Source organism: Pithys albifrons, chromosome 6, assembly GCF_047495875.1.
Source record: "Pithys albifrons albifrons isolate INPA30051 chromosome 6, PitAlb_v1, whole genome shotgun sequence".
Lineage (NCBI taxonomy): Eukaryota > Metazoa > Chordata > Aves > Passeriformes > Thamnophilidae > Pithys > Pithys albifrons.
Window position 1 is genome coordinate 61,171,367 of NC_092463.1, and position 17,838 is coordinate 61,189,204.

Consider the following 17,838-nt stretch of genomic DNA (forward strand, 5'->3'; position numbering starts at 1 on the left):
GAGAGACTGAACGACTCCCTAATCCCTTCCATGGCAACCAGGTCTGTCCATCCCTCTCACTGGCACATTTTCCAAGGAGCAATCCATGGGACAAGGATGGACCAGGTTGCTTGACAAGTGATTTTTCCAAGAAATCACTTGGAAAAAAGTGATTTTTCCAAGAAAAATCACTGGAGTGTGAGTGGCAGGAAGCCATGGGGACTCTGGGTCCTCCTTTTGCTGGTGCTGCATTTGGCATCAATGCACCAAGCAGGAAGAGCTCAGCTTTTATAACACCTTCAAATTTTCACATCCCTGTTTTGAAGAACAAAACAACTGAGTTCCGATGGGTGCAATTACTGTAAGGATCCATTTGGCTGGCTTGCATTTGACTCAAATTATCTAAATGAGGAACAGAAATATCAAAACAGCTCAGTGTAGCTCCACAGAGGTCAGGGTGAAATTACAGCCAACCTTTCCTTTCTGGCAGCCAATTTCAGGAGAGAAGGTGTGTTCTCAGAGGAGCATTTGGGGTGTGGGGAACAGAAAACAGCCCCAGATGAAACCCACATTTCTAGTATTAGCTTGTTAATTAGCACCACTCTGGCTACCCTTCAAGTATTAAAGTGCTTTCTTATCCATCAACTAAACAAAAGGGAAATTATTTAACTGGAGACGTGTTGGTGCAATTTGGGGAAACAGCACTGAAGTGCATAAAGGATTTAAAGGACAAAGTGAGAAAGTGAAATCCTTACACTTGGAACAGAAGCCATCCAAATAACCTGAGGAGAGATGCAGACATTGGACAAAACAAACAAGCAGAAAGGTGTTTTTACCAGTTGTTCTCCCTCTCCATTTCCATCACTGAATTTCCAGTGCTTTCCACACCTACTGATGAGTGATATGAGAGCTTCAACACACAGCACAAGGAGCCCACGCATTGCTGTGGAGATCAGTTTTCTGTCTTTCAAGAGGAAGCCAAGTCACCTGCTCTCCTTTCTCTTGTTTTAGGTTGAAAAGATTACCAGCTCCCATCACCTTCTCTTTTGGAAGTTTTATGTAAAACAGTTCTCTGGTTCTATTTGTAGCAGAGTTCCCAGGTGTGGTTTGTGCTCTGGGACCTCTCACTTTCCTCAGGTCTAAAGACTCTACCACAACTGTGCCCCCAAAAATGAGATCTCCAGGCACTGACAAACTGCAAATGGCAATCACAGTCTGCCCAAATTTGAACGAAAACTTGAAGAATTTTTATACTTCATAGATTTATGAGAGGCCATTAGTAAAAGCTGTTTCCTATGGCAGGGTTGTCCCTCCTTTCTTTTTTTACTTCTTCTTCAAGGCTGGTGCATCTGCTTGAGTTCTGCACTCTTTGCCATGCAGGCTTAACCCCTAATAAAGGGTGTTGCACAGCAAAGACATTAACCCAGAAGGAAATCAAACCAAACTCCTAGTATTTCAAATCTTTCACACATTTTTTACCTATTTTAGTGGCAAGGCATCCTGACAGACACTACAACAGTGAGCCCTGAGCAGCTGTGGAATGGAGGGAATGGCTTGAAGGAATCACACAACACAACTGCTCACACATGGGAGTTATTGCATGTTTCAAAGAGACTTCAGACACAGAGATGTGTGGTAGGGAATGTATTGCTTCAGTAAGTAAAATTTCATAATTGCTAATTATTCTTACTAACAACAAACCATGCTTTGCTTATGGTTTGAGCTTCTCTAGTCCAAACTTGTCAAACATCCACTAGACTTTTTTATCCCCTGCAAGGCTAAAGCAGAAGAGTAGATCAAGTAATAGTACTGAATAATCTGAATAGTTTGAGCTTCTAATCTCTCTCATTGAATAATGATTCCTGTATGACAGCTACTGCTTTTTTATTGAACCTTTTCAGTTTTCTCTTTCTCAAGATCAAGAGCCTTTTTACATGTAGAAGTACTATCTTTCTCCTACTGCTATCAGATGTAATTACAGCTTATGCCCTCAAAATGGCATTGCCATCTTAACCAAAACACAAGCTCCCAATGCATTGCCATAATTTCCTATTCTCCATCCACCTTAAGCCCTTCTCCAATCTTCTGGACTGCCATTGTGATGCACCTTTTTATTTCTCTATGTCTGTGATCTCATGTTTAGCTTTCCTGAGTGCAATGCCCAGAACTTACAGCTATTTGATTCAATCAGGTGCTGCCGAGCTTAATCTGTGAGCAGAGAACTGAAGAATAAAAGAGCCCTTTTTTCCCCCTACTTGCATGGCAAGTCCATAGCAATCCTCTGCTGAACCCTCCCCTCCCAATTCCAACAAGCTTTATGGTCACACAGACACCAAGAACTACATGGCTGTGCTTAAAACTATTTAAACTGCTGGAGTATGAATCAGTTCCTAAGTACAGGGAATCAGTGATGATTTCACAACAGCCTCTGAACAAATTGTGAAGGAATCTACTAAAAAAACCATCCTGTACACTGAGAAGTAATCAAAATGTCACTAATCCTGATCCTGTCACTCATGAATACGTTTCTGTCCATACACAGCTCTGTTCCTATGTTGAAAGATTGGACTTACAAAGGAAAATCCCGAGTAATGAAGTTAATGACCACAAGCACATTTTTCAGATGTACAGTGCAATTTTGAGGTGTGCTTCTGGAACAGAGCATTGAAAAATATTTGTGTGTCTAAGTCCCCCACTGAAAACAGCAGCAGCTTGACATCTCATCACTTCTTCCACTCTCTGTTTCAAAAGTGTTTGAAGGGACTAATTCTGCCTGAAAGTATTGACAATTTTGTTACATTTTCACAGACATGCAGGTATTCAATGTGCAAAGCTGTACCTACAGAACATGTTGCTGCTATTGAGTTGGTCCCTTTTGAACAGATACCTTTCTAGACCTGTGATTTTTCACTTTTGCCTGCTCACCTGTAGCCCTTCCCGAACTGCCTCCAGGAGATATGGAATGATGGAGTAGTTCCACAAGTCAGTAAACCAAACTCGAGAACCATCCACATCTATTGGACAGGAGAGGAAGAGCCGTGGACCTGGAGAGGCAAATCCAGACATTACACTCACAACACAATCATGATAAGCAATAAAAATAGGATCTATAACATCTAAAAGTAGGGGTTTGAAGGCTCTTTTTTATCTGATACAGCACAAGGAAGTGCACAAAGATGCACCTGATATACCAGGAAATAAAATACAGGTGTTTATATATGCTTGGGCACGTGGGCAGAGCACTTACCAATAGTAACATCAGAGGAGCTGTGAGCCTCCAAGAACTTGTTCAGATGCTGCCAGACCTTGGGAATCCAATCAATAATTTTGACCAGCTCTGCATTCCTCATCCTGCCACTGATCTCTGTTTCAATGAGTTTTCTTCTCAAGAAGCGGCCGAGAAAGCCTTTGACTGGCTCGGTGTGGTTTGCACAGAGCACCCACCTGAGACAAACAGCAGAAATGGCCATTATTCCTCTTTCATGCTACTGAATGGAATTATTCTTGACTAAAGTTCTCTTCTGGTTTCCAGGTGATTATCACAATCTAAATGGGTTATTCCAGTCATATGTGTTTTTCAAGCAGAAGTTATTTTGGGGTAGTTCACTAGATGAACCCATTTTTATTTTGCATTGTGTTGATTTCTCACTTATCTGCTTTGTCTAAACATTGTCTTACTGAAAACTCAGTAGAAGATCAAATATTTCAACAATCCTCTGGAAAGTAAAGATTTTATGAACACAGTTACTTTACTGACAGCACATGTTAGGGCAGCAGCTGGGAGCAGTCTGCTATTTCAGCTGATAAGAACAACTTCAGGTGACTCAGCAGCCATCACTCCTTCACCAGTCCACAAACATAAATGAGAAACATGAATAAACAATACCTGAAATTATGGTGAAGTTGAAGATTAGGTGTCGAGGAGGTGGCTTGGTTCATTGTGCCGATAATGTATGGACTATTGGGGAAAAAAATCCAGAAAAAAAAATTAAATTGTGAAAAACAAGGTTTTGGTGAAACCTCAAAATCATCAAAGGTCATTCAAATCTCTTTTGCCAAAGAAGGTTTTGTAGTTACTCATAACCAACTTTTCTACTGAGATTCTGACTTCTGAGAACATCAAATTCTGAAAGCAAACCACAAATCTCAAAACATCACCTTTCACTCCAAATGGGGCCTTACTATCGAAGATTCACGGCATGAAGCAAATTACTCAAACCCTCCACTACTTTTTTACTACTGATTACAGAGAAATTGGTTATTTTATGAAGGCAAAAGACCCCTTTGAAGCACTGTCCACAATATGGACAGTCTGCCCATCTCAGTCTACATCATTAAATTAATCTAGAATTTGGTTTTGTTGTCACACTTTTCAGCAGCAGCGCAGTATTAACAATCACAATGTGTTCTGATATTAATTCTTTACCATTTGTGGTACTTGCAGTTTAGAAGCCCATTAAAGATCTCTCCCAGGGAGCTAACATGGTGTAAATTATCCAGAATGATCACAAGAGGCATATCCACAGCGTTGTTCTCACTGTTACACTGGTCTGCCAGGTTGGACAGGTATTGGCGGAGCTCCTGCAAGGCAGAAATGAAGAAAATTAAAAAAAAAAAATTTCTTCATAGTCCTTAAAAATCCAATTAAGATAAATAAGCTTGGTAAAAAGAAAAACAAAGCAAAAGGACCTGACACGCTACAAATCAGATCATTTTCCATGAGAAAACACATGATATGGTTTTCCTTCTCCTACGTGACATAAGGGCTTAAAGGGGGGGTAAGATTTCATCATTTGATTTGTGTTTTTTATTTATGCTGTCTTAATCTCAGACCTAAGAGGTGTGAAATACATTCTTTTCAGGACCTTCTCAACTCCCTCTATACCAAACCAAACTCTGCATTCCAGCTAGTTTTGTTGCATAATCTTGCAACTGTGTTTCTATTGAGACAAAGCCCACAAAATTAATCTGCAAGTATCTCTCCTCAGAGGCCAAACACGGATGCTTTCAGCAATGCTGTGAAAGAGAATGAGCTTTTGGGGCTGCTCATGGGTGGCTGGGTGTGGTTGAAATACTCTCTGCAGCTTTAAAGCAAGTCTCAAATGACACCAGTGGCTCACAACCACCATTTCAACCATCCCTTCCCTCCAGAGGAAAACATGCCTGAGGCCATCAAATGCACAGCTGTTGTTTTTTTGGTTTTTTTACTATAATCTGGACAATCACTGGAAGTACATTCAGCCAAACCAGCAGCACATGAAAAACATGGACATGCCTTACCAGCAAGGAATGTGCCTGGGCAACAGCCCCCCAATCCTACCACATGATTACAGCTGCTGATCCTGAAGTTGCAGAAGCTCCTGACAGCCCAGAGATGCACTGGAGGGCTTTGGGAAAAATGCCTACATGCAATAGGGATTGCTGAGGTCTCTGGGAACTCTGTTCAACTTCCTGGGCAATCCTCAGGTTCCTAACCACTTGAAAATTCTGACACCTTTAAGTGTAAGCATACAGCTGGAAGCCTGCTGTTCCAGGCCCACCAGCAGGTGAATCTGCACTTCTGAAAACCTTAAATATTATTTCCTTCAGGATCAACAGAATTGTTTAAAAAGAAGGGTAAGCTCAAATGAGTTTTTGACGGGTTGAAGAGGGAGGAGTCTCTCATTTTGGATATACAGTGGGATGAACAGTGCAAGGCTGAGTTCTGTGTCCTCACCTTACTGGATTTATGGTCCACATTGAAGGTTGCAATGATGCCATCAGCCAGCTCCCTGCCCTCCCTGAGCACCATGTACTCGGACAGACGGTTTGCCAGGTACGTTTTCCCAGTGCCACTGGGGCCAGACAAGATAATCCTCCTGTGTTCCATTAGCAGAGACACATAACGCTGCAGGATGGTCTTGGGGATCAGTGACTCAAACACCAGGCCATCCAGGCTGTTCTCACAGACACCTGCAAGAAGAGGCATTCCCAATTTTTATCCAAATTACTCACATTTTTTTCCTCTGTTCATACTAAGTAGTTATAATGCTGCAAAGCAGCCCTGTAAGTGGAACCTGAACAAATCCAGACTTTGTGCATGTACCTGAGCCAAACAGCAGGAGGAGAAACCCCCCTAAATACCACTCATGAACAGCAGATGTAGAACTGACCTCATCAAGCTGTTCAGAGGCTAAGAGAGGAACACAAAAAGCTGTAAAACAAGTGCAGAAGTGACTGTGGGCTGAGCCTGGATCCTCCCCCAGCTTTTCCAAGTACTCAGCTGCATCCCTAAGGCCCTTTGAAAGCTGCCACTCTAAATGATTCCAGGCCACACTTCTCATACCCACACCATTCACTTTACAGCATTTCATTCATCCAGAATGTACCTGTTTACTTTTGGATCACTAGACTAAAAAACCCCCCAACTATCATCAGCTCCCCTTACTTTCCCAAATGCTTGTAATTAACCTCCTTCCCTGTATGCTGATAGTTATCTCTTCTAACAGAAAACTCCTACTGATAAGCATTTATGCCAAGTCAGCAGTCACTTCAGGCAGAATTGGCTCAGGGAAAATACACAGTGCTTCAAAATAAACAGGAGGAAGGGAAGTTGGCAGAATACCCAGAGAAATGTTTGCACCTCACTGCTTACTTGGAATATTAAATATTTATATAGGCAGCTTTATATCTCAAATGTATATATAAGTGATTTTCCATAAATTGATTAAACACATTTGTATTTTATTGAAAACTGTTATCACATATAAACCTTCAAGGCACAAGTCAAGCCAGAGCAAGTTAAGTATAAACTCAAATTACAGCTCAGAGACTCAGTTAGACCTTAAGCAATACTTCACTTAGGATTTATGATTGGACAATGTATTTTATGTAAGCAGAATATCCCGGGTTTATGTCAAGCTTCAGTAAATTGAGATATTTCAGGGGTTATATTGTCTTCCTGCCCATTGATTTATTACCCAAGGGAACTGGTTTTTTAAACCAATATTCAAAAATCAAACTGCTTTCAGTCAAATGCCACAGTCCAATTTCAAAGCTGATCTGTAGAACATTTGGCAAAGTTCTCAAATATAATCTGCATGCAGATCTGTGCTGGAGATTTCACTGGGGTAACTTTGAGCAAACTGATATATGTTCAGAATATTTTCCTTTAAACCTAGTTTCACAGTATAGACTTCATATCAAAAAGGTTCCGTGAGAAACCAAATGAGAAATACAAGTATTGAATTTTTATTAATATTAGAGAATGAAACTGATGGGAATTCTGAGACAATACATTTCGGAAAATCCAGATTTTAAGGTGTCCCATAAAATTTGGGACCTCTCCTCCTGGAACCCAAGGAGGGGTTCTTCAGTGAGACTCATCACACATGTAAATCAAGGGGGTTGTTTCACTCTGCATGAAGGAAATAACAACAACAGGTATTACAAAGAGGTAATGAAATTTTGAGCCTTGACTGATTTGGAAGGTACTTTGCTGCTCAAACAGCTCCACTACATCCCCTGTGGTGTGAGATCTTCCCCAGGACAACTCCAGGCATCAAATCTGTGGAGCAACTGCTGTGTGTGTCATTATTCCTACTGTTACAAGTTGAAAACTTGCTGGAATGACAGACTTGGCAAACTCTAAATGCTGTCTTATGAAAAAAAATAAAAGGAAGTAAATAAAAGGTAGGAACAGGAAACAGCATCAAAACAGGAAGCTCAACATGAGCCAACAGTGTGCCCAGGTGGCCAAGAAGGCCAAGGGGATCCTGGCCTGGATCAAAACTAGCATGGCCAGCAGGCCCAGGGCAGTGACCCCTCCCCTGGACTCAGCTGGGGAGACCACACCTCGAGTGTTGTGTTCAGTTCTGGGCCCCTCAGGTCAGGAAAGAGATTGAGGGGCTGGAGCGGGGCCAGAGAAGAGCAACGAGGCTGGAGAAGGGACTGGAGCACAAGTGCTGTGGGGAGAGGCTGAGGGAGCTGAGGGTGTTTAGCCTGGAGAAGAGGAGGCTCAGAGGTGACCTCAGCACTGTCTGGAACTGCCTGAAGGGAAGTTCTGGCCAGGTGGGGGTTGGTCTCTTCTCCCAGGCACTCAGCAATAGGACAAGGGGGCTCAAGCTCTGCTAGGGGAAATTTTCGTTGGAGATCAGAAAGAAATTCTTTGCAGAGAGAGTGCTCAGGCATTGGAATGGGCTGCCCAGAGAGGGGGTGGATTCACCATCCCTGGAGGTTTTCAAACTGAGATTGGCCGTGGCACTGAGTGCCATGATCTGGTAAAGGGACTGGAGCTGGACCAAGGGTTGGACTTGATGATCTCTGAGGTCTTTTCCAACCCAATCCATTCTATGATTCTATGATTGACTTAGCAAGCTCTAAGTGCTGTCGTTATCAAATGAAAATAAAAGGCAGTAAATAAAAGGCAGGAACAGGAAAAAGGAGCAAAATAGAAAGTTTCTGCTCCTCTGAGTTTCCTGCCACAGCCAGCTTTGCTACACCTGTGCTCACTGAGCGTTGCAGCAGCAGCCAGGCCTCCTTACCTTTGATAGTGACTGCAATGGTGTTGTTCTCTCCCACCAGGTACCCACAGGGCAGCAGCTCAGGGGTCTCTGCGCTGGTGGTGCGTGTGATGTCCCCGATGCTGTAGCCCAGCACGCTGTCCGAGTTCAGCCCCAGCTGGCTCACGGGGTCCACGTGGATGATGTACTCCTGGAGGGACAGGGACACAGGCAGTGAGGCAGCACTGACACCCCTGGAAGGCCCCTGGCAGCTCAAACGCAGCCTGGGGCCACCAGCACCTCAGGGCACAACTGGGGCTCACCAACCTTGAACAGCCTCCTCACAACCCCATCCAGAACATCCCACTTGGTCTTGCCACTGACCCCAATGCAGCCTATGAGGAAGGTGCGAGGCCTTGAGTCCTAAAGGCACAGAAACAACTCTATCAGACAAGTCTATTTCATGGAACGAAAATAATTTAATTTTTAAAATCTTCAGTACTCTATATGGTGAGTTCTGAATGGTGCATGCTGTATGAAATCCCTTTCATAGACTAAACATCTTCTACAGCGTTTGAGTCACAAATCTAAAGGATACTGAAGTTATGTGGAAGGTACTTATTAATCAATCTATGAATGATTCAAAAAGTTCTGAGATCTTTACAGCTTAGCAAAAAGACAGAAAGGCTCCTGGGATAATCCAGACAAAAAAGTTCATTTTTCCATGACTTCACAATCAAAGATATTGCATTTGCAAAGTTAATCCTATTTACTTATAGAAATGCTGCCCTGGGCATAGAAATCTAAATGCATGTATATAAATTATACATGGTTATATGTATAAGTAGCAAGAGAGAAAAGCAGTTACATTTATATATAACAATTTCTGTGTTCTGTTTGATATATCACAGCATTTTGACAGTTGTGTAACTGATTTCTAAGGCAGATAAAATCTGAACAAATACAACTTTTCTATTCTTCTACAACCACTCTCACTGTGAAACATTAATTGAAGAAAAGCTAATTTCTACCATAAGACTTAAAGAACCATTTCCACGTGGTAACTTAACTCACTCTGAGCACAGTGAAGTCCAATAGAATTACCAATGCTAATTTGCTTATCCAGAGCTGTAATAATTAACGTATAATTGGTATTTAATGGAAAAATCTGCTGAGTCCATTTTATTTCCAATTATTCAAATTTTTCCCCCCTCACTCTCAGAAAGACATGACCTTATTTCTTACATACACTTTTAAAAGTATTCAAAAATGTGAGATAGCAAGGTCATTGCTTGGCAGAGATTGTGGAGTACATTTATGCATGTACATGAGATTGGCTGCAGTTTTACCATGTTTGAAAATTATCTGGGCATTTAGGATTCTTCTAGCTACTTGTGAATGGAAAACATCTCAAAGATGTCATTCAAAATGGGATACTAGTACCAGAGAGGACAACTTGAACTGGAGTGCTAAGGCATAGATCTCCCAGTTTGGATTTGTCAAGTTCTTCCAGAAGACTGGTGCTTCCAGCATTTCAGTGCACCTTCTATCCACACACTGAACCATTTTCATTATTAGTTAAAATGGTGTTAAGTTGAACAGTAAGGCCCAGAAGCTTTGCTCTTTGCTCTCAAGTTGCCCAGAGAAGCTGTGGCTGCTTCACCCCAAGGTCAGGCTGGACAAGTTGGAGCAACCTGGGCCAGTGGAAGGTGTCCCTGCCCATGGCAGGGGGGTTGGAGCTGGGTGAGCTTTACGATTCCTTTTCAAGCCAGATCAGTCTATTATTTTACAAGCTTTGTGCAGCTTTTAATATGTCAGTCTTAAACAGCTGCTATTCCAAGGTACAGAGTGGTCTGCTGACTTCCTTGACACCAAAAGAGTGGCCTTGATACAGAGATCCTACTGAAAGGCTCACATTGTGACATTACCACCTCTGCAATTTTGAATTCCCTTGCACATTCCAAAGTCATTTCAAAGCTGGTGCTGAAACACAACTCACCTCCTTCCATTTCATTTCCTCCTGAAAACTGACGACTATTTTGACGTGCCTGCCTCCTTCTTTCCGGGCAGAGCCATCTCCAGTGTCATCTAACAGCATGTCTGTGAACAGGAAACATCAACAGCTTCACAGCTGGATCTGAACAACAATGGAGACTACTCTGGGTTATTGTAGTCAAACACAACACGTCTGGGCTTCACATGCCCTGAGGTAAAACACAAGAACCGGCTGACTGACTTCTCAACCAAATAACACTCTTAAAAAGTGAAGCTCACTGAAAATTATTAGTCAGTTACTCTGTATTTTCCTTCCTATGATATAACCTCTGGCAAATGTGCACCATTAAATGGCTTTAAACATGACTTTTCACAGCTGAGGTCATAATTGGACACCTCTGACCTAGGGTGTAGCAGACCTATGACGATATTTAAAAGCAGGCTTCGCGCCAGCTCGTGACAGAATTCCACACCTCAACTGCTCATAATTCTCCTGCTTTCATTTTTCCACAGCTAACCAACCCAAGCCTTCCAAGTACAGGCTAAAACCTGCCCACAGCCTTTCCTATTAAACTCACCGAGACTGGTTGACTCCATGAGGTTGAGACTGTGTTGGGAGAGCCCCACGGAATGTCTGGGGGAGGAGGAGATGGATACCTGGGACTGGGCCCTGCTGCAGCTGCCGTGGTTTTCCGACTTCAGCCGGTCGTTCTCTGCTTTCAGCTTTTCAATCTCACTCTTAAAAAGGCAGGTCAGACATTAGAAGGCACAGTGAAAACACACTTGAAAGACAGCAACATAAGTAACTGAAGAATAAATGATAGTTTAGCAGAAATGAAGTTTTCATAATGTTTCAGTTTATTTTAATAAATTAAGGTTTTTAATTATGCCCCTTCCATGAAGCTTTTCAAAGCATCCTACAGTACATAAATATGTGGGAACTCACTGAACACTGAAATGCAGCTGCATTAAGGCAGAGAGCATGGAAACATTTGAAGAGTTTGCTGGCAGTCAGCAAAATGATGTCCCCATTTTGGGGCTGGAACAGTTACAGCTGCAGCCAAGGGCAGCAGAATTCAGGTGTTCAACCCAACTTTTAAATGAAGGTACAAGGCTTAACACCGGCACGACGCTGAACACAGCCTCCAGTGAGCATTCAAAAACTCCAAATTTACTGTGTGGCAGGCTGCCTGAACTTGAAGGGCTCAGCAGAGCCTGCAGGATTTGGGGTGGCTGCTGCTCACCTGCATTCTGTTCATGGCCTCCCGGAGCTGGTCCAGCTGGTGGGCAGAGCTCAGCGCCTCCAGCCGAATGTCCGTCAGCTTCATCTCCTTGTCCCGCAGCTCGTTCCGCAACTGCATCACCGTCTCAGCCTCGCTGTCAGTGCACTCGGAAATGCTGCAGGAGGTGGGAAAGCAGATGGAGGAGACCATTAGTTACTTTCCTGATGGTGTTGCTCCTGTGATGTCATAAATCAATTATCAAGCAGGTCGTGGAAATATTAGAGACTCATGAAAAGAATATGTCTGAGAGTTAATTTTCTTGAGTCAGCATCTGAAATAGAATTCTGGAAATCATCCACTGTTGGATAGTCTTCATTTTTTTCATGGTAGTTGCCATAAAGGAAAACCTCCAAAGCCAAAATCTAAATAAATTAAGGGGGTGCAGGCAGTTAACACCAGTTGGTTGGAGATTGATGAGTTCACAGACAGATTTAAAGCTCACCAGGTGTGCACAGCTGGGTTTCCCTGAACTGTTCTGGAGGGCTTTGGAACTCTACACCTATTCAAGCATGACAAATTCCTGCTCACTTTAAAGAACTCATGCTTAAAAAATATTTGGAGGCATTTTATTTCCCTCCTCCCATAAAAAAAGTTTCTGAGTGAGTAACAACATTTCAGCACATCGGTAACAGTATCTATACAAAGATCAACTACACAGCTGCATGCTCGGAGGGAGATTTCACTTCACATGTCTCTCCCTAAATCAGGTTAATGAGAGACGTTTTCCCCACCAAAAAACCAGTAAGCCAAAACACACAAGTTTTACTTGTGCTCTGCCCTCCCCTCAGTTCATATATATTTACTCCTCTCCTCCTGTTTGTCCTTCTGGCTCTCGTGCCAAGGTGAGATGTACACACAGAGAGTTTTGACTGATGACAGATGGGATCATCGTTTGACAGTTTTCTGGCCTGAGAGTTCTAAAGCACAACTTGCTGGAGTCACCAGAAAGGCACTGAGTTAGGCTCAAGGGACTGAAGAAGCTTTAAAACAAAAATCTTCTGCCACCAACACTTCATCACTGTTATACAGCTGGAAACTATTGCTATTGTTTTCACCTCTTCATGTGAAAACCAGAGAAGGGGAATCACTCCACTGCATTTGCTCTGAAATGAGACTGGAAGCTCTGCATGACCTGTGAAAGGCCAGAAGCTGCCTGGTAATTACATGTTTCAAGTTACAAGTATTTATTTATTTATCCTGCTCAAGTGACTAAACTGTTGCTAGAATTAACATAAAAGCTGTTTTAGGAAGTTTTCCAAGCACCTTCTAAAATCTGAGTTTAGACTCAAAACAGTGTGGTAAGGGAATTGTTTATTTCACAGGTAGCCAAGGAAAGGAGGAGGCACAGTGGCTGGGGAACTACAAAGGAGAAGAGAAGTGATCACCTCCATTCCTCAGGCACAAGCAGTTAGATGAGTTGACCTGAATCACTAAATCATGTCTGAGTTCCTTACCTTTATCTGAATTTGTCAACTTAATTGGGAATTCATTATGGATTATCAGTACAACATGTGCTGTCTTCAGACAACAGAGGAAAAAAAAATCTCAGATTTGACCTGGTTTGTTTAATTAACAGCAAGAGATCCAATTAATTTGGCAGACCAAGGTCAGCCTGCTTATAAATACTCTTCATATTCAGTATGTCCTGCTGAGACAGCACCCCAATGAAATATGAAATTACACTGCAGTAATGACACAATGATTTTTGGCTTCCTGGACACTAACACAAATGTATTGGGTTGGGAATCAGCTTAAGTATCTTGAATTCCCTGAATACATAAATTCAATATCTCTGTCCTCTGCCTCTAATCTCCTTTAACTACAGAACATTCAAAACAGGCTGCAGTTGGAAGTGAGATCTTTGCTCATTCTTCTGCCAGCATGATAGAAGGGTGTTACCCAAAACACAGCCCCCCTCTGGGAGATAACGTAAGGGATGTTTGGGAGAGAGACACCTCAGTGGCAACAGAGCTGCCCTGACCTACAGGACACCCCTGACTGTCCCAGCATGTTTTCTGCTGAGGCCTCATACAGATGTGCAGAGTCTAACACAGAGGAACCAAAGAGGGCAGGATGGTGTAGGGTACATTCTGCCTCTGCTTGTTTCTGTACAGTGGCCTAGAGATGTCCTGTCAAGCCAGAACGGATCTCTCAAAAAGCGTAACATGTCTCCTTTCCTTCACCAACGCAGCGAGGTGTCCTCCACACAAAAAGACACAGTTTTCTGTCTGCAAACTAAAAACTGACTCACAGAGAGTTGGAGTGGGAAGCTCTCAGCAATGGTGTTGAAACAGTGGTGGTGTGGTGTGGTAGCTTTGGTGAGGAAGGCAGTGAAGAATCAGTCATCTCCTCAATGTCCGAATGAGAAGATGCCGACTTGGGAGATTTCTTTTTGCCAAACGCTTGCTTGAAGGAGCTGCGTAACTGAAAAACAACAGCAGGGGCATCACTAGGAGTGAAAAAAGGCACAAAAAAGCCAGAGTAAAAAGTCTCACATGCAAATACTCCAAATGCTACAGCCATACTCGCATATATGTTGAGAGAGGTGAAAAATCAAAAAGCTTTTTCTTCCTTAACTACTTTACGAGATTAATAAGGTCAATAGAGTGGATATGAATGCTTCCTATTTTTCAGAAACTATTTGACAGCGAATTCTGCTCAGTGCAACAAGCTTTGCAGTGGTGGTGTAAGGACTTGCAGCCGAGATTAATGGTGCTGAAATGGTTAGTGATGCAAATGGGGGGTTAGCTTTCAATCTCCAAGTTTAAAGTAGGTCTTCCTTACCTCATTGACCTGCCCGGAGAAGTGCAAGCAAAAGGAAGTAGGGGAAGGAAAAAAGACATGTTTTAACAGATAAAGCCAGTGAAAAGGGAAGTTTTGGATTTCTAAGACAAACACGACCAACAAAGACCAACAGTTCCTTTAAAACTGGAGCCCTGTATTTTCCCAAACCAGGTGTTTCAAACCACACATGGACATTTTTTGCATTACTTGAGGAAGACACCAGACTCAAACTCTCTTAACTATTTAAATGACATTTTCTCCTTAGCTCAGACAGAGTGCTTTGGCTAACAACCAAGTTAATAATGTATTTTTCCTTGCAGAAGCAGTTATTCCAACATGTGAAAAGACTGCCTCTTCTCTACCTACCCACCTAAAATAACCTTTTGTGATGTGTCTGCCATTTTCCAAACAAGAAAAAGAATGTAATTAAACTGATGTTCTCCCAAAGGTACAATTCAACAGTTAGTGTTCAAGAAGCATTTGGACAATGCTCTTGAGATCTGTGGTTTAACTCTTGGGCAGGCCTACAAGATAAACCCTTGTGGAACTGGGGTCCCTTCCCACTTAGGGCAGTCCATGAACACCTTTTACTGCTGTTACAAATTACATGTTGTACACAGGCTTAATGTGAGCTGAAAGCTCTTTTTAAACTAGACAAAGGCTCCTACAGTGAGAAATGCTGAAAATCTGGTGCCTCAGCTCTGAATGGAGAGCTGCATTGCTTCTGTATGTAACACAATGATCCTGGCTGAGAACTTCCTCAGCACTTGTGGAATAAAGAATGCAAAAACCAGATTTAACTTACACATTTTTCTCAGTAAATTAATGCTTTAATTTCCAATCTTCATTTCATAGCAATGGTGTGCTCATTTTTAAAAACAACATAAAAGTCCTGCTCTGTTCCTTCTACTTCATGAAAACTTCTTTTATTTATTTTTACAATAAGGAGACGTTTCCTTAGCCTTCTTTAAAACGAGTTACTTGAAGAATGAGAAAGGGAGGCTGGTGTAGGACCATATCCACCAGGTTACAACAACAAAGAATAGAAGCTAAAGCAAAAATTTTAAAAGTGTTTACCTTAATGAAGGCTTAATAACTACAAAAATGTTGTGTCACAAACTAAGAGTTGTTAAAAATTTGAAAGTCACAGCAATTTCCTTAATCTATAACTAATGCACAAGAAGGACTTGGAGAAAATGTTGTTTCCATTGAACCAATTATTTAAGGGGCAGAATGGAAACACTTTTGTTGTGATGGTGATGGCAATACCACGAGACAGCAAAATGAAACCTCTGGGATAAGAGAAACAAAAGCAAGAACCTGCCCAGGAAGCTGTTTCTTACAGTTCAGGAGTTTCATCAACACATCTGAGAGGATACTGTGCAAATACAAATGAAGCTTTTACCAGCTCTAACCACATTTTGTATCTGCACAGATTTATCTGTACACCCACGAGATCCAGGGAGATTTAAATCCAGTGGAAAGAAAGGGATGGATTGTTTTACTGGCTACAATAAAGGATCTAGGACTTCAGTCCAAACTACAATCAGACTAGGTCACTAAGGCAGTTATGGGCTAATCGAAAAAGGAGTTTAAGATAATGTACCTTTCCTCCAGTACAGGGTACCTTGTACATAGTACATGATGAGCAAAGAAGGAGAAATGGGAAAGGACAGGTAAGTATTGCAAAAGAGATGTCCATCACAATAAATTTTTTAAGACTGGGGGGTTTTTTTGTGTGGAACTCCACAGTAATGCTCACGACAGACTTCTTAAGTGTTTAGTATGTTCACTTACAAGACAGGCCTACGAGCCAAAACCAAAAAAACCCAACCAAATGCAACAATGATCTTTTCTTGTGGATTTGTTTCACTTTAATGACAGACATCACATTTTCCTGAAGGGGTTGGACACTGTGTTACTTTTAGCCAGAACTGATCTTTGACAGCTATTTCTAATTTAAGACTGGCCTTTTGGCTGTTAAGCTACAATTCAATGCTGTGCAGAGTCAAGGCTATACATTACTTATGACTCAGTCATGTCTTCAGAAAAGTTTAGACAGGATTTAAGCAGCGCACAGTCCTCGAGCTGCCCCCTGCATGAGGCAGAAGCTGGGCAGGCAGCCCTCACTGTGCCTGCCCTGACAGCTCTGCATAAACCCCATAGTGCCTGCTCCAACACACTCACCCAGTTCTTCCTCTTCTTCTTCTTGGAGTCGCTGTCAATGTTGCTTCCCACGCTGGAGTGGCTGGTGGCGCTGTTGATGCTGGACACGCTGTCCGAGGAATGTTGCCTGCGGATCCGCAGCTCCGCAGGCTGGGCAGCTCCAGGGCCTGCTGGGGATGGCAAAATCAGGGGGAAAACTGGATCTATGGTATCAAGCATGCAATCTGAACAAACATTTGGGGGAATAAACACTCTGACAGTCACTTATCCCCACAGGTGCACATATTTCAAACCATTGTTTTTGCTGAAGAGATTAAAATGGAGCCTAAGTCCTGTGGGGAGAGGCTGAGGGAGCTGGGGGTGTTTAGCCTGGAGAAGAGGAGGCTCAGAGGTGACCTCAGCACTGTCTGGAACTGCCTGAAGGGAAGTTCTGGCCAGGTGGGGGTTGGTCTCTTCTCCCAGGCACTCAGCAATAGGACAAGGGGGCTCAAGCTCTGCCAGGGGAAATTGAAGTTGGAGATCAGAAAAAAATTCTTTGCAGAGAGAGTGCTCAGGGATTGGAATGGGCTGCCCAGAGAGGGGGTGGATTCCCCATCCCTGGAGGTTTTTAACCTGAGCTTGGCCGTGGCACTGAGTGCCATGATCTGGTAAATGGACTGGAGTTGGACCAAGGGTTGGACTTGATGATCTCGGAGGTCTTTTCCAACCCAATCCATTCTATGATTCTAAATTACAGAGCTTTCCAGCTCTCTCTTCAGCACTTCATGCCAGTAAATCATGGAGTTGCTCTGGTTCCTGGGTGACTCTGGTGGTTCCATCAGCTATTACCAGCAGGACTGAGCCCTGCAGCTGCTCTGTGTGGTGCTGGTGACTCACCTTTGCAGTTGAGCTCAGGTGTGTTGATGACTCCATTGATGGCAGCCTGGGCAGCAGCATTTTGTTTCTTCAGCTGCTCAATTGTCTTCCTCAACTCATTCAATTCTGAGTCCTTGAACGAGGAAAAAACCCATATGGTGATACATGGGAAAATGCAGCTCCAAAGAGGCTGCATTTCAATCCAAGTCGTGGTAGTTAATAGTGAATTTATGGAATATTTAGGTAACTGAGGTTTGGGAGACCTGGAGAAGCACACCCTCAACAGGGTGCAAAAC

General features: G+C 42.7%; 1 protein-coding gene across 4 annotated transcripts in view; it reads right to left on the bottom strand.

Moving 5' to 3' along the window:
* Positions 1–17,838, bottom strand: part of NAV2 (neuron navigator 2) — a 390,109-nt gene that overhangs the window by 6,000 nt on the left and 366,271 nt on the right. For 3 of the 4 annotated variants that reach the window (XM_071559142.1, XM_071559141.1, XM_071559140.1), the window contains 13 exons: positions 17,564–17,675; positions 16,709–16,854; positions 13,989–14,161; positions 11,699–11,852; positions 11,033–11,192; positions 10,459–10,559; positions 8,787–8,882; positions 8,502–8,670; positions 5,696–5,931; positions 4,406–4,560; positions 3,866–3,937; positions 3,227–3,423; positions 2,905–3,023 (listed from right to left, as the gene is read on the bottom strand). In XM_071559142.1, the coding sequence (XP_071415243.1) occupies positions 2,905–3,023; positions 3,227–3,423; positions 3,866–3,937; positions 4,406–4,560; positions 5,696–5,931; positions 8,502–8,670; positions 8,787–8,882; positions 10,459–10,559; positions 11,033–11,192; positions 11,699–11,852; positions 13,989–14,161; positions 16,709–16,854; positions 17,564–17,675 (1,890 nt within the window). Of the gene's footprint in view, positions 1–2,904; positions 3,024–3,226; positions 3,424–3,865; positions 3,938–4,405; positions 4,561–5,695; positions 5,932–8,501; positions 8,671–8,786; positions 8,883–10,458; positions 10,560–11,032; positions 11,193–11,698; positions 11,853–13,988; positions 14,162–16,708; positions 16,858–17,563; positions 17,676–17,838 lie in introns of all 4 variants that reach the window. The other variant, XM_071559139.1, reaches the window with a different exon arrangement.